General features: G+C 45.2%; 1 protein-coding gene across 1 annotated transcript; it reads right to left on the reverse strand.

Moving 5' to 3' along the window:
- Positions 1-1,528: 1,528 nt before the first annotated feature.
- On the reverse strand, positions 1,529-27,540 carry TNFSF8 (TNF superfamily member 8). The gene is made up of 4 exons (XM_072842520.1): positions 26,970-27,540; positions 16,993-17,035; positions 4,818-4,889; positions 1,529-3,352 (listed from the first exon to the last, which is right to left on the reverse strand). The coding sequence occupies exons 1-4, from the start codon at positions 27,162-27,164 to the stop codon at positions 2,958-2,960; spliced, it is 705 nt and encodes a 234-aa protein (XP_072698621.1). The 5' UTR covers positions 27,165-27,540; the 3' UTR covers positions 1,529-2,957.

Raw genomic sequence — 27,540 nt, forward strand, 5'->3', positions numbered from 1 at the left:
GTGCATCCGCATATATATATACATAAACACATATATACACATATACACGCATATATGCATAACTTCAGATCAAAACAATAAGCTTTTAATTTTTAAATTATTTATTCAGTTTCTGAGAGGTTGAACCTTTATGTATGGGACCCTGGCCTTTTTGATTTGACCGTGTACTGAATCTGGAGACTATCTGTGTCTCACATTCGAATGATAATCCTGGAGGATCTGAGTGGGGGCAACGAAGAACAGAGGAAATCCCTGAATGCTGGGACCACCCCATTGCTGGGCTGCAAAGATGGGAACCAAGGAATTACAGAAAGGCTTCAGGATGAGAGCAGTAAAGCCTGGTGGGAAATCCTGGGCTCCACTGCTAGCTCAAATCCCAGCTCTGCTACTAACAATCGTGAGGACTTGACAAGTCTCTGCCCACTCTTGGGCTTGCATTCAAACACTGGCTTAGCTTATCAATCAGGATCTTTCCAGAGATGACACGGACTGACTTCTCAATCCTCTTAATGTAAGTGCCAGAATAATCAGTGGTATTCCAGGGGCTTTGAAAGGCTCTCCTGTTAGGTAAATTCTGCCCAAATTCCCTCAGCATTTCCTCCCTTTAGAGCCTGTTCCTATCAACCCTCTTGGGGGTGCTGGGACCTCCCCGGAGCCAACCTTTGTGTGACTGGGGAATTCTGAGAGGGAATAGGGTAGGTTAAGGAGGCATCAGTGGATGATAGACAGATGGGGCGAAGAGAAAGTTACTAAATGTGGAGAAAGAAAGTCTTATGAATTCCCCAAGGGAAGGAACATATTTAGTCTACACTGACTTGTTTCATATCAACGTACACATTGCCCTTTCTACACTTTCTGCAAGTATACCGTGGGATGTGTGTGTGTGTGTGTGTGTGTGTGTGTGTGTGTGTGTGTGAACTCCAGGTTTTTGTCCCAGGGGCCATATGTATTGGGTACCTTAGTTCCCAGTTAGAAAAATTATTTATTTTACTTGCGTAAATGCAATCACATTCCCAGGGGCTGGTCAATCCTCAGGGAGTAACAGAACCTGGTTTCCAGCTTATCCACTCCCTATTATTTTCAGTTGAGTTACTAGCGATTATTCCCTTTTACTTGTTTGTCTGGCTATGAGGCTCCTTTAAATGCTGTGCCCCCTGTGTCTTCAGCTATTGGCTTTCAGAGTGTTGTTTGACAGAGACTGAGAGTAGGAACCACTCAAGAATAAAAGTCAGGTGCCTCTGCTCAGAGAAGTGATGGAATCTTTCTCAAATTTGAGTATGAGACAGTAGAAAATTTGCTTAGTGTACACAAGCTTAGATTGCAGATACCTTTTCAAGAATGCATGAGTTGGCTTAAGCAAGGTTCATTTGTCCTTCAGCGTTAGGGTATAACTCAAATGCCAGCGCTCCCTTACTTGTTAGTTTGGGGTCCTCAAAACCTGTTTCTGTGTTTACTATATACTTAGTTTGCTGAATTGAACACTTCTTCCAATGCCCGCTCCTCCCAAAGAATCTAGTCATAGAAAGCATTAGGAGAAATGTAGACTTTACTGAATATTTCATAGAGGAGACCTCGGAGGAGGTTGACATAGCACACTGCTCAGCAAATGACTTCAATTTTTCCCCTCGTTATTTTATTTTCCCAAGTCCTTCTCATCCATACCAACACTGCTGTTTTTTTTTCTTTTCTTCTTTTAAATTTTTTATAGTCTTTCTCTGACAAACCTTCCTGATTTCCTAATTTTTCTTTTCCCTCCTCCTTTTTTGAGAAAAAATGCAAATTTTATTCCCTTCTTCTGCATGGCAGTTGAGGGTCCCTTTTGCTTCTGAAGTATAAACTCTGGAGCTTTATACTTCAAGGGCAATGGTCCTTTTATACAGGTAAGGTGCTCCTTTGTAAAAGGACAGATGTCAAGGCAGGTTGGTGTAGCTAGAGAAATCTCATGGCTACCCAAGTCAGGAGAGGAGGTTTCCATTGCTCAGAAGTCTTCACCATTTGCAGGGTCATCATCATTTATCAACAACATTTTGGGGCCTTAATAACCCTCCACAGAAATGATTTCCTGAGAGACATTTGAAGCAGGGAGCAGAGAGAGATCATGTGAGAAATGAAAGTAGCTGATCCCTGACCAAATGGCCGCATTACCATGACCACTGCACTACCATCAGCATGCTGATGGAGTGCTTGCTGAATGCACAGCCCTTCCCTACAGGAAATGAAAGCTGTCTGTTGTTGATGTATTGTCAGTCTGAACTTGAATGGAGTCAAGCCTGGTCAGATGGTTTTCCAAATACCAGGAGGCTTTTTAGATTTTGGATGATCAGTTGGACAGTCCTTTCTTTTATACATTTTAGAACCCACAGTTCACATCCCACCGTTTACACTGAACCTCATCCCCAAATTCTGACTCTGTTGAGGTGACATGCAGCCAGATCCTAACATATCATTGGATTTACACTGGAGTGAGTTGAGGGCCTTTCCTTTGGTTGGGGGCTTCTAGAACACCACTTGGAATCTTAGTTGGCAGATCTGGGGTGAAAGATCCTGGTCTTCTGAGTTGGAAGAGATTTTGGAGAGATTCAAATCCAGCCCCTTCATTTTTTTAGTTATGGATCCAGAGTTCCAGGGAGGGGAAAGGAGTAGCTCCAGGTTGTACAGTGAGTTAGTGGATGGGCCAGGGGATAAATCCATCCCTTCTGATACCCATGTGGGGCTTTTCCCACCATACTGCCTTGCTTCTCTGCCTTCTATTTGAAAGACATTTCACTCAAAACTGTTTTTTTTTTTTTTTAAACCCTGGACCCGTATCTTCCCAAGAGACAGAGGAGAAGCATATTATTTAATACCCATTGTGGTTTCAGTCTTGGTCTAGAGTTTTCTTTTTCCCCAAGTGTTTGGATGGATGAAGTACTGTATGGCAGAGAGTTGCTTTCTTCCTGAAGGCCAGAAGAAATGGTTCAGTCTGAACTACTATATAAGAAGATAGACAACACATTCTCAAGAGGAAAGGTGTTTGTATCCACATACTGGAATTTATCCACCTTGACTGATATGGTGCTGTTGACCTGGAGGTGCTCCAGCAAGAACTGAGAGAGATTTTGGTATATGTTCTTGGTTTGCGCTCCAGACTCACACACTGTAACCAGCGTCTGCTTTTTGACATCTTTGTTGATGAGAAGCTCCAACTTCAGGTCAACAGAATGTTCTGGGCATTTTACTAGAAATTGCAGTTGGCAAATGATGACATACCAACCTGGGAACTGGATTACCAGATTCCCATCCTGATATCTGACTCCACGGACAATACCATCTTTGTTCCAAGATAACTTGGATTTGTTTATATGCTTGGACACTGGGGAGAGAAGGACAAAAAGACAGAATTATTGGACATATTTCAGGTGCAGATTGCAAAATGTGAAATTTTTATTCAAGGTTTCCCACTCGAGATCTGTATTTTCTATAACATTGCCTGATATTCCAACCATCTGGAATATCTTCCATATTACTCATTCTAGGTGCTGCTTAATATTCAAGGCACAGGTGCAAAACCACCCCTCTTCCTTTTCTCTAATGCTTAAAGCTGGTGGGCCAGAGCACACATGGTAATGGACCGCTACCTCGTATAGAATCATTTTCTACTTATGTGTTACCTTATAGTATTCTGTTATTGTTATAATTATTCTATTTCCCTTTTCAGACCATGAGCTCCTGGACTATAATCCCCACAAGTTCTGGACCATTCATTCATTCATTCAATCATTCAATCAAAGCTTTATCACTAAGGGATTGCTCTTTGGTAGACATTGCATAAAGTATCCGAAATATGGTATTTATTTAGTTTTATTCAATTAATAACCAAATTAGGCATTAAGATGTGCAGGAGAATCTGTTGATTTTCACATGAAGATGGATCCTTTAACAATTTCTTGTCTCAATTTTTAAATGTCTTTCTCTCTTCAAAAGGGCAGCCAGGCATAACTGTACAAGTGTACACTAAGGGGCTCTTCCCAGCTGGGATTTTTAGAGAAGCAGAGGATTGGCCGACCCTGTGAGCCGACATGTTCCTGTGGAAAGCCAAGTCTCTCTGAGTCCTAACAAGTGAAAATCAGCACTGATTAGTCAGGGTGCCTTTCAGAACTGGAAAGCTGGCCTTCGTTTTAATTGCTTCCATGCCTTCTCTTTAAACCTCATTGCAATTCAATTGAAGAGAGAGAACTAATCTAGCAGCAAAATTGAATTTTTAAAATGGGCAGAATGGCTATTCAGAGAATCTTGGCCATCCTCTCCATATCTGGCTTTCCCAGTGTAAGTGCCTTGTATTGTTTCCTTTATAAGGGGCCTCTTACCTGAAGCAGACTGCAATATGCAAATAGGCCGCGTGCAAGCACGGTCATTAAGCTGTCAATCTGGGGACAAGGCAATTTTATGTTTTCCTTGTGAATAACTGGACAGAGGCAGAGACCAAGAGCCTGCTTCTCTTTCATGAGGAAAAGCAGACTTGCTTTTCCTTGGCCCCAGATTTGTAGGTGACTGAATAGAGAGGGTGCTTGGGGATCAGACACAAATGCCTTCAGAGGCCAGGTTGGCAACACAAAAGAGTGAAGAAGGCTGAGAGGGGAGAGGTCTTGTGGCTTCCTCCCCTTTCCTACTAAGGTCTTGAAATTCAAATTATAAAAAATATGCATGCAGGCTACAGACCACATCTGCAGGTCATATTTGGCCATGGGCTTCTACTCGTGATCTCTGGCTTGGAAGCTTCAGAAGGGCCATAGGAAGTGGCCCTCATATGGCTAGAGTTTCTGGATTCAGTTACTGACCTTGGAGGTAGGCCCATGACTTCTTGAATGGAGCCTTTTCCAGTATACATGAGATGTCCTCTGAGCAATTCCCTAAAAAAAAAAAAAAAAAAAAAAAAAGGAGGCCACACATTAAATGTCTTTCTCTGCTCTGGGGACTTGGAGACACCAGATCTTTTTCCATGACTCTTTGATGGAGGCAGTTAGTGTGTTCTGTTTCCATTTGGGGGCCTAAAAGGAAGCCTGTTTATTTCTCATTTTGCCATCAAGTACTTTAGGATTCTTTAAATTAGTTACTTCCACTTGGCTTTTATAAAAGAGTAGAAGTTGGGGGAAGAAAACCAAATATGACCTGAGCGCCCATATGTGCCAGGTGCCCTTCTTGTTCCTTTATCTACTTCACTTAATCCTTGCAGCAACTCTATGAGAATGGTATTAAGTTCCTTTTACAGGTGGAAAGAAGCCTGGGGACCAGACAGATTAAGTATATTGTCCCACATCACTCAGCCAGGCAGTGGTGCTCAGAATGATAGTACTAATAGTAATTACTGCTATCTTCCCTTTGAGAGTGCACCAGATACTAATATGTGCACTTTTACATATTTCTGCTGATCTAGTTCTCTGAATAACTGATGCCTAGATAGAGTCAATGATACGAGGTCAAGCAAGTTGGTGGTAACGTTGAGATTCACCCCCATGTCTATCTGATTCCAGGCACCAGTTTTCCTCCACAAAGCCATTCACTGGACAGTGGAGATAAATACATTCCTGTGCTCAATTTTAAGAGGATATAGGATTATAGAGATCTAAGCAGGAAGGCTGCTATCTGGAGCTTCCTTGGCAGGGGAAAAAGACAGTGTTTATGTCATTATGGTATTTACGAAATAAAAATATTTTTAATATATTCACCGGTGATGCTGGCTTAGCAGCTTCTTATTATAAAAACAATTTTATATGCGAAGAACCAAGTTATACATTTCCTGTAGTGACTCATGAATTCAACTTACTCTGGGTAAATTCCTTCTTCTCTTTGGATGTTGGTTTCCTATCTATAAAACTGGGAGATCTCTTTGATGATGGCATCAGAGTGACCGTTCAATCCATCCATCAGAGTCTAGGCAGCCATGGGCCTGTTCAGTTGAAGCAGCCACGCTCTGATGTGTTTGCTCACTGGATCTCTGAGGGGTATCTGTTGGGCTCACGATATCCCCCCGTTTGCCTGTCTGCTCCAGGCTTGAGGAAATGCCTCCTGGCCTTCCTCACTTCCCCGTGGAGCCTTGAAGAGGTTGGAAGTTAAGTGAACAGTTCCCTCTGCTGTCTGAACAAGCTCACTGCTCGCAGCAACCCCTGCAGAACCAGGGGGCAGTTTTCATCCTTGTCTGCCCTCAACCCATAAAGATGCTCTGGCCCAAAGGTCTCCTTGGTGATGAGGGCTGGTAGGCCAGCTGCCATTCTTTTGATCCCATCTCTTTACCTGGCATTCTTGTCCTGCCTGTTTCAGCCACAGCCCTCACTCTTGAGGTGTTAGAATCAGTTACAACATGAGGGCTGCTTATTTTCTAATGCACTGTGAGTGCTGTTAGGAGAGTCCCCCTGGCCAGCGTCCCCTTTTTTGGGGATGTGAAACATTAAATCAGAAAAAAAAAATGCAGCGAGGCATACCTGGCCGTGTCTCTTCTCTGCTGGGAGTCCCTTTCTGACCTTACTGTGCCTGCTGGATTGGGGCCAAGATCCTCCACAGGTGTTCTTGGTCCCTACTCTTCTGTCCCTCCTGCATTCTCCAGTCTCACCTCCACCATCCCTCTTTCCCTTGTGCTCTTGATCCTGATAGTAGTAGCAATAGTGCAGACAATAATAAGAGCTGATACACACTGAGGGATGGCGATTTCCCAGGTACTCTGTGAAGCATGCTGCATCCAGTCTTTCACTTAATTCCTACAACCACCGCATGAGAAAGGTACTACAGTGATTTCTGTCTTGTACGTAAGGAAGCCGAGGCTTTAAAAGGTTAATTACTCATTCACGTTTGCACAGCTAGTCAGTGGTAGAGTGAGATTCAAACTCAGGCTGTCTGACTTGAATGCCCAGGGCCGGTTACTGATGGTTGTATTGGTGTTTGGGAGCCGTGGTGCCTCCAAACACACATGTTAATTTGCCTCACCACCTGGAATCCCCCTTGCACTGGGAAAGTTATTCCTTACTTAAAGCATGGCCTTGAAGTCATCTCTGACCTTCCTTCTGTTTGCCTATTTGCCTCCTCCATTAGACTGTGAACCCTCAGGGCAGAGACAACTATTTATATATCCCCACTGCTCAGGGCGGGAGATGCTCTGTAAATGTTTGTTGAATTGAATCATCCAGTCTCTCCCTCTTACTTCCCTCCATGGAGGTCGGTGGGTTCTGGTATGAGTGAGGTGAATGGGGATGCTCGTCTTGCCTTTCCCCTTAGGGCTGGAATAACACTCAGCTTCATTTTCCCATAGTTCTTCAGGTTAGCTTAGATTAAAGGAGAGGACAAGACTCATGCCCTGGGCCGAGGCCAACACATCATGCCAAGAACAGGCTCTGCTCATTGGCTGGAGGCCCCCTCACATCATGTCACTTGTGGTGGCATCTGTCAGGTGAGCTTCTGTAAACAGGTGGCTAGAGAAGTACAAGCTGGGGCTTGCCTCTCACACATACACATTCTGTTTTTTCTTTCCCCTTTGGTCTTTGTATGTTTGGTTGGTTGACCTCAGCTGTAATTCTGAGAAACCCAAGGACGGAAAAAAAACCCAACCAACATAACACTCATTCTGAAGCATTTGTGTTTCCTGAAGTCAAATGGCAAGGTGTACTTTAGTTTTTCTTTAAGAAACTTTTAGATGATTTCAAGCAAAAGGAAAAACATGGGCAACCCTCTCTGAGAATGGTGTTGCTGGAACTTCCTGAAGGAAAGGGCCTGGGAAAGGGACACTGGAGAAGCTGTGGGTGGAAGGGGGAGTTGAATGTGGAGAGGAGCCTGGAAGAGGGCATGGTTGTTGGCCCTTCACATCTGACAGGCTGTCAGCAGGAAGGTGGTGCAGTCTGCTCGGTGGGGCCCAGACACCAAGGCTTTATGTGGAAGTTTGAAGAGGTGACGCACTCAGCTCATAACTGACATTGCCCTTGTCCCCATTTCTCAAATGAGGCAATGGTAAGACCTTCTCTAAGGACACACACAGCCCAAATATTTGACCAGTTAGTGCTATTCAAACATGCGCTGGGCTGTTTTGAGGGTCATGAGGCTCTTATCAAGAGCCAGATGGGCATTTCGCCAGCCATGTGTCATCACCCTGTGTGTCCATGATATGACTTTCTTTTTTGGTTATGAAGACAGGAAGGAGTGATTTACAAATAGGTAGTGCTACCTGCAGCTGGAACCCTCTGATGTCCCTGGAATTTTTGAATGCTGGGAGTAGGGGAGCAAAACACCCCTGTTGCATTCATTTCCCAGATGAATTCGATGTCTGGGGCAGGAGGGGGGTGGGTCTTAGTTTGAAGAACTGACTGCTCAGGTGGCGGAAATAAGAACTGTTTGCAAGTCATGGCTGAGTTGACGGCATGGGAGTTAGAATCTGGGAATTTCCCCTCTCTGGGCCCTAGTGTCCTTAGATAGATGAAAAGCAGTGGGGATTTGATCATCTAAAGGGGCCCTTGTAGTTTATTGTAGCAGGCCGTGTAGACTCAGCTATACGTGGCCAGGCTTGCTGCAGCAGGGGGAAAGTCAGTCCCCGTTCCAACTGTCTGTCTTAGTGGGCATGTTGCTCTATCCCATCTAGGAGACTATCTTCACACATTTAGATTTCTAGACACCTGCAGTGGTAGAAGAGGACATTTTAGATCTGGGGACAATCTAAGTTATGAGCAGCCTGATTCTATGAGAATTTGCATGGTTTGTAGAAATGGAAGTTCCTTGAGAGGTTACATGGTCCAGTCTTGGTAAACATATAACACATGTGCTCCCCAGTGTTACCCTCATGGCCGACTAGCCCTAGGTCACCCCTGAATTAGCGACAGAGGTAGACTAGAGTCTGAACACCTTACCTCTTCTATGGGGGTATTCTATCTTTCAATCAACTTAAGTACTCTGAATTTTTCTAAGGACCAAGGCCTTTATATGGGCAAGATTTATTAGCCTAGACTTGGCCTCCTCTAGGATCATGAAACTTTTCTGGGCATTGTTTGGAAGACTGGAGAGGAGTATGTGCCAATGAAACCCTCTTGTCCAGTTTCACAGGAGAGCTAGGGAGAGAGAAATGTTGCTTAAGTAGTTGAATAGATCATGTTCTAGGGACACCGGGGTGGCTCAGTCGGTTAAGTAGCTGCCTTCAGCTCAGATCATGTCATGATCTCTGGGTCCTGGGTTGGGCTCCCTGCTCGGGGGCGGGGGTTGTCTGTTTCTCCCTCTGCCCCTCCCACCCCACTCATGCTCTCTCTCTCTCTATCTCAAATAAATAAAATCTTAAAAAAAAGAAAACAGCATGTTTTAGAAATCAGCATAATGGCAACCTAAAGACTGGCTCTTGCCTTGGGATCTCAAGATGTAGGACTTGAAAGGGCCTTTGATGCCAACTTAACCAAGACCCTGTTCTATGAGTGGGGACACTGAACCCAGAGGAACTGAAGGTCTGGCCCAAGATGTCACTATAGATTAGTGGTAGAGCTGGGTCCAGAGCAAATGTCTCCTGACTCTTAGTCCAGGGCTCTGTCTTCCATTAGTCTTTCCATGGAGGAGGGAGGGTTAAATGTAGGATGAAGTGGGTTTGCAGTCGCCATACACACTGGACTAAAAACTGACGAGACAGCTGGAGGTGCTGGGAAAAGAGCACTAATGAGCCTTCTGGCTTCCTCTTGCAGAAGAATGCCAGCAGGTGACTTCAGGACCATGTGCCGAACCCTGCCAAGTCATAAGTCATACGCCTTGATTAGGCTTCCATCAAGATGCAACAATGCCCAAGGTGGCAAAACAAACCACACCAACCATTCTGGCCAGATGGTATGTGGTCAGAGTGCCAGGTACCTTCCAGGTTGGTATTAGGACAAGACAGACACAATATATCTTTTAAAAAAGAGCACCTGGGCTCTGGTCAAGGCTTTTAGCTGTCACTTCTCCTTACTGACCCCCAGTTAGTGCATACCTATACATTCACATGATAATAATCAACCCAAATGAATGGTTGTTGCAAAGATGCAATGGATGTAAAGTAGCCAATATAGCATGTGGCTTAGAGGAGATATTCAGGAAATAGTATCCCCCTCCTCCCCTACTCCCATTTTCCATCTTATAGTAGACAGTTTAGCCATGCCACCTAGCAGAGCCAGCTGGCTGAAGAAATGCTCAGAAAAGCAAAGTTCAGGGCATTGTCTGATAGATTGAAGTTTCTCAACTATGTGCATGAATGTTTGAGGCCACCTGATGGCTTCCGGAAGTGTGTGTAGAATGCTCCTTCCAACTGTTGAAAATATTTTAAGCCATTCAAGAAGCAGAGGAATTATCTTAATGATGGTATCTACCAAGGTCCCGGCAGTCCCTTCCTCTGGTGGAATATCCAGGAGAGTCCCAACAGTGACATCTAGGGGACAGTCGCTCCATTATCAGTAGAATTGGGAATTAAAGTGAATCCTCAACCTAAGGGTCATTTGAGCTGTCTTCAACTTGACCATTCCCTCGATGCCACAAAGCCAACTAGTGGTGGAAGGACTCCAAGATGGGTTATGTGTTAAACAAAGGACAACAAGGTGACTCTGGATTTACAAACAGCACTTGGGGAAAATACTCATCCCCGTGTGCTCAGTGTTAAGCACATAGAACATGACCAGTAGGTACAAATTGAGGTCAAGCTGGAATTCACTTGAATTTCTTGACAGCTTTTTTAGAATGTTGGAGTCTTCTCAATCCTGAGCTGTTGCAGTATGTAAGATAAACCTATCTGACTATCTGACTTTTTGGAATTCACTTAATCTAAATGCAGGTGGAATTGGTATTATCGGGGGTAGTTAAGAAGCATATAAAGTATATAATTCAAAAGGCAAAGTGAATCTGATTTTACATGGTAAAAGCTGCTAACATTTTAAGTATTTTTTTTTTTAAACCTCCTAGCTATTCTAGATGCTGAGGTATGATACACACTTAGGAAGTCAGGCTTAGGATCAAACAAGCTTGGGTTCACGTTCTATCTCTGCAACTTCACTGAGTTGTGTGGCTTTGCGTAAGTCACCCAGCCTCTTTGAATCCTCCCCAAAGTGAGGATAGTAACAATCTTCCTTGAAGAATTTCTGGAAGGTCAGATGGGATAATACCTAGCAACCAGCTTGGTGCCCAGCACCCAAAAGATGCTAGGTGATGGTTGGCTCCCATTCCCAGGTCCAGGGCTCGTGCTACTGGGCCTGTAGAAATTCAAGCCAACGCAGGCGGCATCCAGAAGATTGAGTGAAATACATCATCCACATTCCGCTTTCTCTCTCTGTCCTTCCTTTTCTCCCTCTGTCCCTCCTCCCTTCCCCTGCCTCTCTTTCTGTCCTTTTTCCTTCCCTGATGTATTGGAAAGATGGGGATTTCTTCTAGATTTAGAGACCTGCAGCTTGTGTGTGCTAAATTCAAGTATAAATTTTAATATGTTTCTCAGCGATCTGAGTATGTTTTCCTCTGCTCCCGTCTCTTTTTCCCTCCGTCCCTTTCCCTGGCAGCGGGGGACGCGGATTACAAACGGGTTGCTTTGGCACTCTGGATGGCCCCTGCAGGACTCTATTCCACTTAATTCTGAGTGGCCTGTTTTTCTAGCTTATTTCTTGTGGAGAGATTCCGGACTCCTGTTAGCTCTGCCTTAAGAGAAAGTCAGTGTAAAAGTGGGCTTTGCGTGTGTTTAAAGCACATGGAGAAGCAAATAGGCTCTTTAAGGCCTGTGACTATCTGAAAAGCAATTTGCCCCCTGAGCAGAAGAAGTACTCCCTCTTGCTGGGAAAAGTCCAAAAAAAAAAAAAAAAAAAAAAAAGGCACATGGCAACTGTTGAATTGGGCAATGGAGAATCAGAACAATCTATCGGATAGAAGTGAGGGCTCTGCTGCTTTCAGCTGTTCTGGGGGTGCGGGGGCTGCTCCTTCGCTACCTGCCTCTGCTGCTGCCAGCGCGGCGTCCCGGTGGGGCTGCGGCCTCTGGATCGCACACGGCCACACGACAGCAGGGATATTGCCTGTCTGTGGGCGGGTTCACTAGGTACGGTGGAGAGCCAACCTTACTTGAGCTTGTTTAATGCGCACATTTTCTTTTGGGCAGAGGGAGTGGAGAGGGCAATCCTAGATTGCCAGGACGGTTAAGCGGTCCCCTTGTCTAATCCCAGGAGTGTCATACTCGAAGCAAGATCCGCGCCAGGGTCAGGCCGTCTGGCTTGCTCCCCTCACTCTTGATATTTTAGACAGTAGGAAACTCCAGCCCCCGAGAGGGAGAATGCATTGTTTCAAGTCCCAGGATGGGAAAGTGGGTATTCCGAAGTCCAACCTGGTTCTCTGTCTTTGCGCCCCCCTGTCTCCAGCTGGGTACTGGATTCGGGAGAAGGTGCTCAGAGGAGGCCCAAGAATGTGCCAAAGGGGCTGCAGAACCCACATGTGGTCTGTCCACTGGTCCCCCCTCCCCCACCTTGGGACCTCCAGGAACCTGGGGCCCCATGACATTCTCAGGAAAGGCCGACAAGGAGTCCTCCGGCCTCATGATGCCTCAACCTCAAAGCTAGGGCTTACTTTTGGAGGCCAGACCCCCTGCCATGGGCTGTTTACGCCCCCCCCCCCACCGCTGCAGAGCTCCAGAACAAGAAAGCAAAGAGCTGTGGGAGCGGGTGCCCAGGAAGCCATAGGGTTGGAAGTGTGCCCAGCCTTGGACAACCAACTGGAGGGACCACAGCGGTGTTTTACTGAGCATCTGGCAACATTGTCCAGGAGAAGCAAGAGTGCTCCAAGGTGACTCAGCCTGGATCTTGAGGTCTTGCCCCATTTCTTACCAGCTGTGCAAGCTTGGGCAAGTCAGTAACCTCTCTGTGCTCCAGATTCGGTCCCCGTCACCCGGGAGAGTAAGATCCTTGGGGCATGTTGTGAGGACTGCCGGGGGAGTCTGAGCACAGCCCAGCGCCGGGCACAGGTGGGTGCCCCTTGGCATCTGCTGTTTTCACCCCCTTAGAGCCTCGTACACATGTAGTGGGGAAGACAAGACAAACCGGCTGAAAAGTTGTCTACAGAAATCCTGTGGTGCGGGAAGGACTGTCATTTAGTGGTTGGGATGTTGGGAAGGCCCAGGCCCACACACCGAGGTGGCCAAACCCGTTTTATAAAATAAAGGCAGAGTGTGTGAGGAGAGGGGCTGGGGCTGGGGAGGACAATTAGGTAAGAGGAGAGTGGGGGAACTCGCGGGCCGGGGGCTGAACCCCAGGGCGGAGGGCTGTCCTTCGAGACAGTCCCAGGGGCTGCAGCGACAGAAGTCTTACAAGGCAGGCCCGGGATGGAATGCATCGCCCTACTGCCTTCTCCGGGACCCTAAGTCACACCAAACCCGGCTGGGCGCGTGGGAGAGTCAAAGTGCGGCAGAAGCAGAAAATCAGAATAAGAAGTGAGGAGAAGCAGCAGGAAGCCCAGGCTCTCCCCCTTGCTTGCTCACCCCTTGTGGGGTGGGGCGGAGTCATTTCATTTGGAAATGAAAGAACAGAGTGGCTCTCGTGTCCCAAGGATGTAGGCTCAGCCAGGTAGAGACAAAGGTCGTGTCGGCTGTCCCCTGTCACCCTTGTGGTGGATCCGGGTGGGGGGGGTCCTTATTAACCCCATTTTCTAGGGGTGCCTGGGTGGCTCAGGGGTTGAGCGTTTGCCATTGACTTAGGGCGTGACCCTGGGGTCCTGGGATCGAGTCCCGCATCGGGCTCCCTGCAAGGAGCCTGCTTCTCCCTCTGCCTGTGTCTCTGCCTCTCTCATGAATAAATAAATAGAATCTTAAAAAAACAAACAAATAGAAAAACTCCATTTTCTAGATGAGAGGAGAAGGATGTGGGGCAGGTTCTCCTCCCCATGGTCTTCCTGGCCCACAGTCCCTGCTGAACCCCCAGAATGGCCCACCATGGCCTTAGTCCCGTGGAATGAGTGTGAGGTGGCATTCTGCTGGTGACCAGTCTCCCGGCCAGAATGGGAAGCTTATGTTGGGACTAAGAAATCCTTTCATTACAAAAAAAAAAAAAAAAAAAAAAAAAAAAAAGTCTGGTTTTCCAATGGTTATCCTGCAGCTACGTGTCATCCTGGGTTGATACCTGAGTGTGTGTGTACCTGGCTCTGCTTCCCAGACTCCGGGCTGCGGCCGGCTTCCTGCTGAGGATGTACAGTTTGCATTAGCTCATGACAGAGGGCTCCCTAGAAAGTGTCTGGCTCCTGCCCTTGTCCCCTCCGCCCCCCTCCCCCAAGTGACAAACCACATGCTACCTCTGGAGCTTCCTCCAGGGGTTTCTGGGAGGTGGCTCCCCTCTGCCAGATGTCTCACAATGGCTTTTTAAAAGGGGCAATGTGCTGCCTGTATCTGCTTACGGGGGGCTTACTGGGGAAGGGGGCTGTGGCTACGGACTTCCTCAAGGTGATGGTTAGATTTGTTTTCTTCTATATTCACACCTTAAACAAAAGAATCGGAGCATCATGAAGTGTCCAAGCTGGAAGGCCCCTCTCATTTCATTTTAGTGGAACCTTGCTGTTAGGACGAGGAAAGACTTGCCCAGAGAAACACAGCTCCATGGTAATACAGCTTCTGACCTCACCCTAGTGCCGTGTCTACAGTTTGCCTGTGGTTGAGGGAAAGGTGGGTGTGCATTACAAACAGGGGACAGCCAGGGAGCACGTCGCAGCTGGTCGCTCGCATTGCATGGCCGAAGCACATCATGCAGGGAACAGAGAGGAGCCCTAGCTGCTGACCCCTGCTCTGCCATCAGCTCCTTGGCTGACCTTAGCGAAGTCACTTTGACGGTCTGGACCTCAGCTTCTCACCTGCCATCTGGAAACTCTAATCCCTGTGTTGCTCGCTTACAGGATCAAGGCTAAGAGCAACCCAGACAAGGCACGGGAAGATCCCTGACAAAAGTTTCCTAGCCTCGGTGGGGATTATTATTAACATTTCTAAAACCTGGTTGCAGAAACATTGACTTGTAGACTGAGGTGGGCCTTGGATTAGTGCATGCTCTGACGCAGTGACGGGCAAGATAAGAAGGGATTTGATAAGGGGCCTAGTCCATGGCTCCCACAGTTTTGGGTTTCAGGGGCCAGAGAAATTTACCCCTAAATGAAAATTCAGTGACCAATATAGGGCGGGCAGCTTTCGGTTTCTGTCTGTTGTGCCCATGAAAACTAAACAAAACAAAACAAAATCACTCGGGCAAAAAGCAAGCGAACTCAACTTGCCTCCGTAGCAGCTTCAGGTTGTAAAAGGAAGGACGTGTTTATGCTTTAGGGAAGGATGTGCTCTCAGAGGAGAGGGGTGCCCCTTATGTTGAAAATAGGTGGCCGTGGGAAGAAGGGCTACCTTGTCCTTCTCTTTTCTATTTCAGGCTGGGCTGGTGAAAACCGTCATAGGGACAGAGCCAGCAGTGAGAGCCCCGGTGCTTGGCCACCTGTGAAGGCTGGGCTCTACAGGTAGAGGACCTGTGATCCAGAACGGCAGGGGGTCCCATTGTCTCATCAGAACTACCTCATTGAATCCTGTTCCTGTCCAAGACGGCCTCTCTCCCTCTCTCTCAAGAGGTGAGAAGTTCTGGTCTTACTCGGAAGACCCGAGTGGATGCGGTGGTGGAATGGACGGAGCAGAGGAGGAAAACGGACAGTGACTCAGTGTGCCCGGGTTTCCTGCAAGGCTCCATGAGAACGTGTGTCCCATGTTCTGACTCCAGAGCCTGTGCTATTTCCATAATAAGGCTCTCAACTTCTGTCTGCCCTGTAGGCCAAATCCAGCCTCGCACCTCATTCTAGAAATAAAGATGTGTGGACCCACAGCTGTGCCTTCTGGTTTTCAGAGCCAAGGGCTTCCCCTGCACGACAGAGGCTTTATGGGAATTGAGGTCGCTTGTGAAGTAATTCCAGGCGGGGTTAACATACTGTTGATGAAGCTGTAATTATCAGTCTTCCTTGAAAGATCCAGAATGCTTGTCTGTTTGGGGATTTTCCTTCTCTGTGTGGTAGGTAGCAGGAAAGGCATGCCTAAGGCTTCCTGAGGGAAACTCCAAGTGGAACGCTGTTGGTTTGTGGGGCTGTGTTCAGACACTTGTGTCCTCCGGGCCCATGGATGCCCTGGTGTCTCTAGCTCTATGATGTCTCACCCTTTCTTTTTAACTTTTTTTTTCTCTGGGCTGTCTGGTTATCCCGCTGTGATGCTGCCTAGGTTCAAAAGTTTACGGGATGGAGGTGGGTTCATGTTCTGGGGTGGAAAAAACAATGGATAACACATGAGGACATCTGGCTTCTGGGTTTGGCTCCACATGACCTTGGACATGACACTTCATTGGGTCTTACTTTTCCTCTTCTGTTCAAGGAAAACATTCCCCACATGATCTCAAGGTTTTTCATCCTCAGTGTTAAGCTAACTCTGCATATCCCCCCTGGGGCTCAGAGAGACGATGCATTAACTAGTACCTGCAATGATAGGAAACGTCCTCACCCCCTGGTGAGGACGAGGTCGGTTCTTACAACCCTACCTTCATCAGGCATTTTGACTACTACCAGTTATTTAATGATTGCTATGTGCCGGTGGCCAAGCCCAGCAATTTATGGATAAGATCTGATTGGCTTCTCCCATCCCTTCGTGAAGTAGGTAGCATTATTCCCATTTTACAGATAAAAAAGCCTGAGGCTCCCAGGGGGGACGTAGACCCAAGATTCATACCCACATTTACCTGACTCTAGATTTCAAACTCTTTAACACAACGGCGCTTTGCATTCCTGTCCGTGTCCATGTGAGGGCCTATGCCACTTCATTAGTGGGAGAGCAGCGGCCACCAGAGTGCCCAAGGGAGGCTGCTCGGGTGAATCCAGATGCACCTGCTCAGCTCTGAGCAGCCTCACCTTCACCTCCACCCACTTTTCTGTTGGGCACTGCTATGATCTTTCTGGCTGTTCACCCACTGTGATGCCATATGATTCAGTGTACATTTACTCCCAATTCCAAGGTCTTACCTCCTTTAAGGGGGAATTTTCCCGGTGGGTTGGGAATGGAGTCCTGGAAGAGAGGAAAGAAAAAAAGAGGCAGTGTGAGATTGTCATGAATGGAAAGAACTCATCATTTTCTTTTCCATTTCGGTTGCCCTCCAAGTGCTGTGCAATTTAGACTTCATGTTCCATTTGACTCTTCAGTTAAAAAGAATTAATTCACTGACCTAGTTCACGCTGGGCTCCTCTCAACCCTTGGCCCAATAACTTGCCTATCAGAGAGACAATTTGAGGGGCTTACTATCCATATTTCACAGGCGAGGAACTGGAGGCTGAGCAGGGTAAAAGGAAAAGTTTGTGGCAGCTCAGGGGACCAGAATCTGCAACCCATCGCCCTGTCCAGGGTTTTTGTTTTCACCTCCACATTTGATATTTTCCCCCCTTCGGTCAACAAAAGAACAAGCAAGTGTAATATATAAACATATGTGGGTTTTTTTCCATATTTGATTCATCAAACAGTGAAAATATGCTGCAAACATACCTGGGAAGGTACATCTCTATCTTTCCTGTGGTTGGAAATTCTGAATTAATTGAATGCTTATATGCCAAGCATTGTGATGATACCGTAAATAATGAAATAGGCTCCCTGCTTTCGTGACTTTATTATGAATGTATATATGATTATCATATCTAAATTTTAACTATATAATATAAACTCAAAGGAATATCATGTATCTATAAATCCACATTACATGTTATGTTATTTATTCTCTAATACACATAAATATATGTATATAAATATTTATACAGGTAAGTAAGAAGTTGATAGAAGTGACTTGTCTTCTGAAAGGGGGCCTCCTCCTGGGCTGGGGGATTAGAGATACTATTAGGGAAGTCTTGTTGGGGTGCTCTGAGCAAGTAGGTAACAGAAGGAGCACTGCTCTTTACCTCTTCACCCCGAGCCTCCTTCCCCTTTCTCCCCACCTCAGCCGTGGAGGTGCACCTCAGGTGTCTTGCCAATAAAGAATAAAGTATCTTATTTCTCTTTTGACTTGTCCACATTGGGATCTCCTGTAGTGCATTGGATTGAAATATTAATAAAGACCCAGATAGAAGTGACATTGATATGGGTGAAAATAACTCCTCAACCTCTTCCAGAGCAAGAAGTTAGCAGCTCTGCAAATCTTACTTCCTAAGTGTCGGTCTGAACACCTAGAACCATCTGGAGCTTCCCTTTTATCCCACCATTTCCATGGGGGCCTCTGTTCCTTTGCCTTCCACCGAGGGCTCATTTTCTCATAAATGGATCTCTTCTCCAGCTCAAGCGTGTTGTAATGAATTGAGGAAGCCTCCCGAAGACAAAACCCTGGCATAGCACTGCTCTGGAGATAGCGGAAGTCAGCATATACTCCAGGGCGTCAGCTTTTCAGGGCAAAGGAAGTGAACTTGGCTTGGAAGGTCCTTCCCTCTCGGCTCTAATAGTCTATGATTTTATTGCTTTAGTTGAAAGCTCTTAACCTAAGTAACTTTGTTGTGCATTGTGGTCTCTCAATTACGCATGCAGGTCATAGGAAAACCTGACATCACAAAATTCCCCTCTGTGTTGGCTCTGCAAGACTGCAAATAGCATTTCGAAATCTAAGGAACAGCTAGTGTGCTACAAAGTATGATCGTCAATGGATGTGATGTGCAAATGCACATAGGAGGAAAACATCTATGTTTAAATGGGGTGCTAAGATGGCTAAATTCATCGGTCACCCAGGAAAATATCCATCCATGGACAGGGAGAGAAGGCTGGCAGCGTAGAACCACTGCGGCCATCCCAGCCTCCACGAGCCGTCCGGGAAATGCCAGAGGGTTTATACATCCAGCATATATTGAGTGAGCACCTGGTCTGGTGTGTGCCAGGAATCACTTTAGTCACTGGAAGATGTCCCATGGAGTTTATGGTTTAGTCATGAGAGCAGTCATTTAAAATATACAAATAAATATATAATTGAATTCCAAGTTGAGGCGAGGACGATGAAAGAAGAGAGTTTCAAAATAACCCTTCTCAAACTTTTACACACGTTATGTGCATCACCTGAGGAGCTGATTAAGATGCAAATTCTGATTCTGCTGGTTTATCTGGAGCTTGAGAGTCTGTATTTCTGACAAGCTCCCAGGTGACGCTGAGGTTCTTGGCCCACGGAACGTAGGCCAAGGTTGTAAGAAATAGTATCTGGGAGGAGGACCTCATTTATATGGGGGCCAGAGGAGGCCTCTGTCTGTCACTTGAAGGCTGTTTTCCTAACTTTAGGTGGGAGTATGCCCAAAACAACACATCTTAGTACAGGAAAGAATCCTGTTGCTTAAACCTTCACCCAGAGCCCAGGGCATCCAAGATGGAAGTGTGATTTTTCCTATTTTGGAGAGCTCCTAGGATGAAGTCTCCTTCACTCCCCTGGCTGCCCACGGTAGAAAAGCTCAGAGAAGCAGAGCCAGAGAAGGAACCTAGATGTCTTTCAGTTCATCAAGCTAATTTAGTAGAAGAGGAAATTGAGATACTCGTGAGTCAGTGGCAGATCCTGGATTGAAATCCTCTGGTGTTCTTTCTACTGCCCCAAGAGAGATGCTAGCTTTGGAAGCCAAGGAAGGAGACGCTCATTCTCCCCTCTCTTTAGCAATCCTTGCATTTATAGAAAGGATTCTGTAGAAAGGCAGGGTGTAAAGAGATATGACTTTTACAATTTTCTGGGAGTTGTTTATGCCCTAGGCAGTATCTAGTGCTGTCTATCAACTCCTCTTTGGCAAGGTGCCTCCCGGTCCTAGCATTCTCTCCCCAGTCTTGCCTGGGGACCTGGGTCCTGGCTGGGGAAATATGGACCATCTTGCTCAGCGAACTTGGCTTTGAGGTCAGTTGCGCATAGGATGGACATGGACACAGACACAGGCTAATGCACCCTCCCAGGCTGTCATTCTCAGCTCCATTGAGTAGCTCAGGAAACTTTATCTCCATGGCTAACAATCAGCTGTACTTCCTTCATTGAACTTCTTTTGTTTCAGACTCCAGGTGTCTGATGGGTATTTCCAACAATGTTTCTGTGGAGGGAGGGAGGAACCATCACGTTTAACCTGCTTGTCCCCAGGTGGAATGACTCAGTCCCAAACATGTTGCCTGCCCACGACTCTGTTTTCCTGTTTCCTTTTGTCACTGGGATTGGAAGGCAAACTCCTCCCAGATACTATTTCTTTCTTTCTTTTTTTTTTTTTTTTAGATTTTTATTTATTTTATCATGGGAGAGAGAGAGAGAGAGAGAGAGAGAGAGAGGCAGAGACACAGGCAGAGGGAGATGCAGGCTCTATGCAGGGAGCCTGACATGGGACTCGATCCCGGGTCTCCAGGATCAGGCCCTGGGCTGAAGGTGGTGTTAAACCGCTGAGCCACCTGGGCTGCCCCCTAGATACTATTTCTTACAACCTCCCTACACTGGCTTGTTGCAGACACAACAAGATACTGTATATAACATGTTGGCAAGTGCTTGAAAAATGATAGCTATTTTGGTTATTCTCTTGATCCTGATAATGTGTTTAATTTGCTCCAAGACCTTGAAAGACTCATTCCTTTCACAGAGCAATGCTGCATGGAAGCAATCGCATTCCCAATTGTGCTTTTGATCAAAGATGTCCCTTCTGGTTGAAAATGGCCAAAGGCAACTAATGGTTGGAATATGCCAGGGAGATTCCATATCCTGTTTCTTGCTGGCCTCACCTTGTCTTATAAACTGGGTCATGGAGATTTTTGGCCAGGAATGTTTCCCTTACTTTTGAGCAATCATAAGGAAGTACTTCATGAGGGTGCTTAGTCCTCCAGGGCTAAATGCTTTCCATGCATTTATTTCATTTGGTCTTTACCCCAAGAGTTAGTGATTGATGAAGGCTTAGCGATTTCAGAAGGTCCTATAAATGGTGAATAGCAGGGAAAAGATCCAAATCAAGGGTCTTGACTTGGAAGGCTATTCTTCAATGCCATGCTATGCTTCCTTTCTAGAGTAGGGCAGGATGAAGCTGGGGCAGAAAATTCTTCTGAGACTCAATGAGAAAGTAGATGGAAGTCAAAGAAAATCTTCAGGAGAAAGACAAATTTTTTTTGGCAGATTTTTTTTTTTTTTTTGGATAGCTTAAAGCAGTGCTGAAAGGACCAGAGTGGCTTAAAGCAGTGCTCTTTCCACTAGGGATCCTGTTAAAATGCTAACTCTGGTTCTGGAGGTATGGGGTGGATCCTTAGGGTTTTCATTTCTAATAAGTGTTTAGACGATGCCAGTGCTGCCGGGCCATGTTATTTTGAGTAGCAAGGGCTGAAAGACGTTACTCATTAGGCAATCAGAACATCCAAAGTCTTCCTTCCCCAAGGAATGGGGAATGGCTGGCTACAGGAGGCTGGGCTCATACATGGGTTTAAGAAATCTTTCTACTCTGCTGGTGGACACAGCGTCCTACTCTCTTATCTACCTCTGTCAATGCTTCTTCCCAGCTACCTCTACTTCCTGCTGTTCCCTGTGCAATCTGGGCTGACTTCTGTTCTGGCCCTGCTACTCGTCTCCTGACACCTGGGCTTGCCTTCTTCTGGGCTGTGCCTCTGCTCACTGTTCTGCCTCACCTGGAAAGCCCTGCCCCAGCTCCACCTGCCACCAACCTTCCAATGGAGAGCTCTTCCCTACTGAAGAATACCAGTTAATAAATGCAGAAAGAATGATAGGATTAGGCAATCATCATTTTTCATCCCTTGGTGCATTTCCTGATTCAGACAAAGATCATTGAGGAATGCCTAAACCACTTAAAGATATTTGTGTGTCTTTAAAGTGTTACCCCACAGATTAATTATTAGTAGGAGAGAAAAAAGCGCTCACCAGTGGTCATCACCTTAATCAAGTAACTAAACATCATCACCAATAATGGGACAAGTTGACATATGCCTCTAGGTGTGCTGCAATAAGAAGTATGTAGCATTGCCTATGGACTGTTCTTGCCAAAAAAGTTTCATCTGAAGGTAGTCACAACAAACACTAAGCCAAATCCAAAACTTGGCCAATTCTACAAGTGCAGTAGCCTGGACCCTTTGAAAAAGTCAATGTCCTAAGAAATAAACAACGAAGGGCAGAAGAAATTGTCAGATGATCAATTCTCAAACTTTAGTGTGCCTATGAGTCACCCAGGGAGCTTGTTAAAAAGCAGATTTTTATTGAGTGGGTCTAGAATGGGGCCTGGGATTCTGTATTTCCAACAAGCTCCCAGAACCGCTCTTTAAATAGCAATGTTCTAGACTGAAACGGACGTAACCAAATGTGGTGTGTGACCTGAGTGTGGGTTCAGGATCCCCAAACAAAACAAGGCACAAGAGCTGAGGAAGATATTTTTGGACAAGAGGGCAGTGGGCATTGTTCTATGGACCGTACATTATTACTAGATGTTATCATTGAATGGACATTGACTCTCTTGGCTGTGACATTGCAGTAAGGAGGATATGGGGGCTGAGACACTTGCAGGCCATGCCGTCTGCACCTTACTGTTATACACATAAAAAGAGCACAAACAGGACAAAATGTTAATACAGCTGATTTAGGTGAAAGGTTATATGTGTGTTTAATGTTCTATTTTTCTGTAGGTTTTGAAATTTTCAAAACAAAACTTTGGGACTAGGGCATCCTTCTAATTCTTGGAGGAGGCTCAGCTTCTGTTCTAGCACTTCTGCAAGCCCCCCCCCCCCTTTCATCCCAAACAGAAACTCTTCCTCCCCTCCCATCTATGGGATTCTGTGACATTCTGTCCTGAGCTCTTGGGTGTTTGGGCCTTGCTTAGAGAATCCCCAGAAAATGGGACATTCTGTCCCATGCACATGGGTCCTCCCTTTCTACCCTAACACAGGGCTTGCCCCTGTGAAGACTTTCAGTGGGTTTTTTTTTTTTACTTGATAAATTGAATGCATTGAGACAGTACTATGGGTAGAGAGAAGCATCATGGGGCATTTCAACTCACCCCTATATTGTATCTGAACATAAAAGCAAACCAAAAACCATACGACTACCACCAACAATCTCTATACCTAACCAGACGCTCAGTGCACTCTAGGTGGGGAGGTGGAGAGTAGTAAAGTCCTTAAAAAAAGGAATTTCCTTCACTTATAAAGGGAAAAGAGGCAGCTGCTTTCTCTTTCTAGAAAGGATCTTTTTGAAAACCTAAGGATCCTGAGCCCTTGTTCTAACTCTTTGGAATGTAAATAAATCTCTTCAGGGACTGGATAAGCCTAGTTTTATAGAATTGGTTTATAGAATTGGCCCTTAGATTGAAGACTTTATAATTGGTTTATAGAATTGGCCCTTAGATTGAAGACTTTAGAGACTTCTGAAATGACGCCTCTACTGTCAACCTGACAGTCCATCTCCTTATATCACCCTTTGTTTCTGGAAGAGATAAGAAGGTAGTCACATAACAAAACAAATTTTATTGTTTTTCATTTGTTTTGCTGTACAAATTTTGTGAAATTTCATCCTGACAGATACGCATGGACTCTGTTGTGCTTACTTAATAAATCAGTTTTCTATCTTTCTATATGGATGTGAAGAGGTGTTTCTTTGTTAGCAGGACTTTTACTGCCTCCAGAGTATGTTGGTATAATCTCTGCTGAGGCTGACTGATGATATTTATTGAAGCGAAAAATATACATTCTATTCCCATCACTAGGAATTTATCCCACAGATATACTTGCAGACGTGCACAGTGGGTAAAGCGACTAGAGAAAAATATAAGTGTCCTTCACCAGGTAGATAAAATAAATTACGAAGCAGTCATACAACGCAATACTATGTGACTCTTCCAAAGACTGAGACAGACTTTCGTGTGTTGGTGTGGAAGGGACTCCAAGATACACTGTCAAGTCAATAAAGCAAGGTTCAAAAACATGAGTCTACTATAATGACATGTTGTACTATATATTTGCAGAGACACAAATTTCTGTGTATTTTTTCAAAGGACAAGGAAGAGTCTGTTAGTGGTGGTTGCCTTAGGGAAGAGGGAATGGTGATTGGGCGGGCAGGGTGTGAGTGAGTTTTAATTTCTTTTCCCTTATTTACTGTTTACTTTTCTTAAACCATATGAATAGAATATTTTATAACAAGTATACTGGTTTAACTGTAAATTAAGGAAAAATACCACAGGGACTCTAAAGACATTACTACATGATAAGTTCTATAAGCAACACAAAAGCAGGAATTTTGTTAGCTTTGTTCAAGCTGTATCCCCAATGCTTAGAAACACGTAAGATGCCCAATAAACATTTGAGATTGAAACCTAAGTTTCTCCTTTGCCTCGCACAAGGAGTCTGACCTTGGAGTTTTTTGATCTTCAGGCCAAATCTCAAGGCAATCCTTGTTGGTTTTTCCTACAGGCCCTGTGTCTTCTCTCTTCCATCACTTTGTTTACCCTGTACCATTGGCCAGGAGTGCACTCTCCTCTGATTTCTCTTCCCCACCTGCTTCAAATTTCTCAAGCCAGTCTGGAATTCCAATCTCCAGTGAAGTTTTTCTGAAACCTGGGAAAACACTCTGTCTCCTTCATTTGTGGTGTCATGAAAACCCTATGTAACAACCTTCCATCACTTATTATATATTATGACTTATCTTGTTTTATTATATTTTAAGACTTATCTGTTCATGTGTTTCTTACCTAGAACTGTGACTTCTTAGGCTGTAAAACCATTCTCATGGTACTCTATCCCTGCCCCCTTCCAACCTCACACAGAGTGCTATGTAGCCGCCGACCCATTCCATTTTTTGATAGTTGGGATGTGAGTTTAAGTTTCTCAGGCCTATCCCATTGATTTCTTTACCAGGGGTCCTGTTATTAGAGTCTTTCCTTTTATCTAAATTCCTAATGTCAGCCTGCATTCCCTCTTCCTGCAGAAAGCCTTCCTTGATAACCCAAGGGGATAACTCTTCTTAGCTCTTAGGACAGTTAATGTCTGAATAATTTATTGGAAATGATAGTTTATTGTGCAGTATAAAACACTGCACATTTAATATCACAATTAGTATGACAAGCCTTAGCTTTTAAGCAAGTAACTGATATCTCCCAGACTAAAGAAACCACAGCCCACCAAACCATATAATCAGATTGTGAAGTGAATCTTTTCATATCCTCATATGAGAAGTGAGTCAAGGAAATGGATGCGCAAGAAGATAAAGCTCCCGAAAGAGGAGCAGGAACAAAATTTCTAAGTGTTTCTGTGGCTGGCTGATAGGTAAAGGGAGTGTTGTTCTCATTAAACAATCGAGCACAGTCTTGACTCTATCACTTTCTCAGGATGACTTAGTTCAAGCCCCTTCTCCTTTCTGTTCCTGCTTTTCCACACATACAAAAATGGGCCAGAAAGATCCACTCTAGTTCCTTTCTGGAAAGAATGGAATTGCATAAGGACACTTCTAGAGCTCTCTCCAGCTTTAGAGTTCACCATCACCCCCAATACCTTCCTTCCCTTCTTCTTTCCTTTCATTTTCTTTCCCTTTCCTTCCTTCCTTCTCTTTCCTAGTAGTTCTAGATGCAACATTTAACTAAAGAAACTTCTTAAAGACCACTTCAGTTTCTTTTCTTTGGCCATTGCTATAAAATGATATACTTCTGGTTTACTTCAAATTAGAATTACAGAAATGATCTAGCCTCTACCAAAAAAAAAAATGCCCTAGAATATTTCCAAAAGTATTATTCTTAGTATACATGGATGAACTCATTCAAGGATGCATTTTATAAACCTTACGATCTAAATCAAATGTTAGTAACTCTGTTTTCTTTCACTTTTATGGAGGTATGAGCCTCAAAGCTTCATTTAAACTTCAAAGCTGGTGACCCTTGAGAAACAGATACCCAAATCTCTTAAAGCCTAGTTCCATTCACCAATCCATGAGGTATAGAACATTCAACCTAAGACAACTGCAGGGAAACGGAAATCTTGCAGGATTGTAAGAAAAACGGGAGCTCTGAAAGAATAAGTAGAAACATTCTCACCTTGGCAGGGCAGGGCACGAGGGGGATCAAGTTCTCAAATTACCAAAATAACAAAAACTTCTCTTCATTCAAAAAACGCATGAGCGAAATATACCACCAATATGGTATTTTCTACAAAATGCACACTGGCCAGATTCTCTGTAAACACCAATTTCCTAAAATATGAAGAAGTGTCCTCCTTTGTCTCTTCTGTTTTTGCAACAAATCTTACCATTTCCTCCAAACAAAGCCAATTTCCTGAGATGTTTGCCTCTACAGTGGGTACCCATAGTTGCTTGTAGCTTTAGTATTCTGAGCAGTCTCAGAGGCAACAGGCATTACAAATATTTCTATGTTCTGCCCTCGTGCTCTGGGTTTCTCGTGACATCCTAAACTCTTCCAAGCAGTGGCTCAGGAGGAAGCCTCCACTTGCCTTGTAGGCTTTAATTAGCTCTAAGGACCTAAGCCTGGTCTCCTGTCTTGCTCCTTCTCGTATACACCTGGGTCACTGAAACCTAGCTCCTTGTTGAGAAAGCTCTTGGCAACAGAGGAGGCCCCGGAGAACTCAACACTGTTTGAACTGAGAATAGAGAACCTTGAAGAAGACATGGTAACAAGTCGTGTGAATCTGTTATCAGATTTCCTTATCACTTCCTTCTCAGATACACATCTCTGGCCCAGCAAAAAATTTAAATCTTAATTTCTTAATACTAATAGCTCCTGTCTCTTCTTCTGGCCCATGTGAGTCTGCAAACTTTTGAGGTGACTGCTGAACATATTTTCTCTTAAAAGCCAAATTATTTCAGAGAGTTGAGTTCCTGTTTCTTTTCTCCCTCTTTCTACATGATATATGTACCAGATGTTGGTTTTTTCTTTCTTCTTCTTCTTCTTTTTCTTCTTCTCAGCTACTTTTTGTTTTTTTCTCAAGCCTTTCTCTCTGGGGAACACTGAACGCAAATCAGAAAAAAGGTGACCAGAAGTCCACTTACCGTCTTCTGAACTACCAACATCATGATGGTTGCCACAGCAAAGATGAGACACAGAGCCAGCGCCGTGGTGGTGAAGTAGAAATAACCACGGCTTGTGGTTCCCAAGTGGCTGGCGACAGAGCCTGCTGGCACATGCATGGCTGTGTCTTGAGAAGGGGCCATTCGGTTGAGTGCTTGCTGCAGCCCTGGGTCCATTCTTATATAGTCTTCCCACAGCACACCTTATCTCTCCTCATCTGATTCAGTTCTGAGCCCATCTCTGTTCCAAGAAGGATTCTCCCCCTGCATCCTGGATCATGTGACGTGGAAAAAAACCTTCACCAGCTGCCACACGAAGAAACTCTTCTCTGGGGGCGTGAGGCGAAAGACAGCAGCAAGGGTGGGGGAGAGGCTCATTTTTCATTGCCAGGGATGAATTTGAGGGCAGAGAAACTGTAGCTACAGAGAAGGTGGTTGATGTCAGAGGGCGAGAAGGAAAATGACGGTTTCCCTACTCTGGGGTGTGTGTGTGTGTGTGTGTGTGTGTGAGTGAGTGAGAGAGAGAGAGAGAGTGCACAAAGCGACTTCTGTT

Source organism: Canis lupus, chromosome 10 (assembly GCF_048164855.1).
Source record: "Canis lupus baileyi chromosome 10, mCanLup2.hap1, whole genome shotgun sequence".
In the NCBI taxonomy this organism is placed as follows: Eukaryota; Metazoa; Chordata; class Mammalia; order Carnivora; family Canidae; genus Canis; species Canis lupus.

Bases quoted from the DNA above. Each gene is read 5' to 3' on its own strand.
- TNFSF8 (XM_072842520.1), bottom strand. From the start codon at position 27,164: ATGGACCCAGGGCTGCAGCAAGCACTCAACCGAATGGCCCCTTCTCAA. The intron at 17,036-26,969 runs GTAAGTGGACTT...CCTCTCTTCCAG, and splicing joins TGTTGGTAGTTCAGAAGACG to GACTCCATTCCCAACCCACC. The intron at 3,353-4,817 runs GTCAGTAACTGA...TTCTCTCCCCAG, and splicing joins GTCATGGGCCTACCTCCAAG to TGTCCAAGCATATAAACAAA.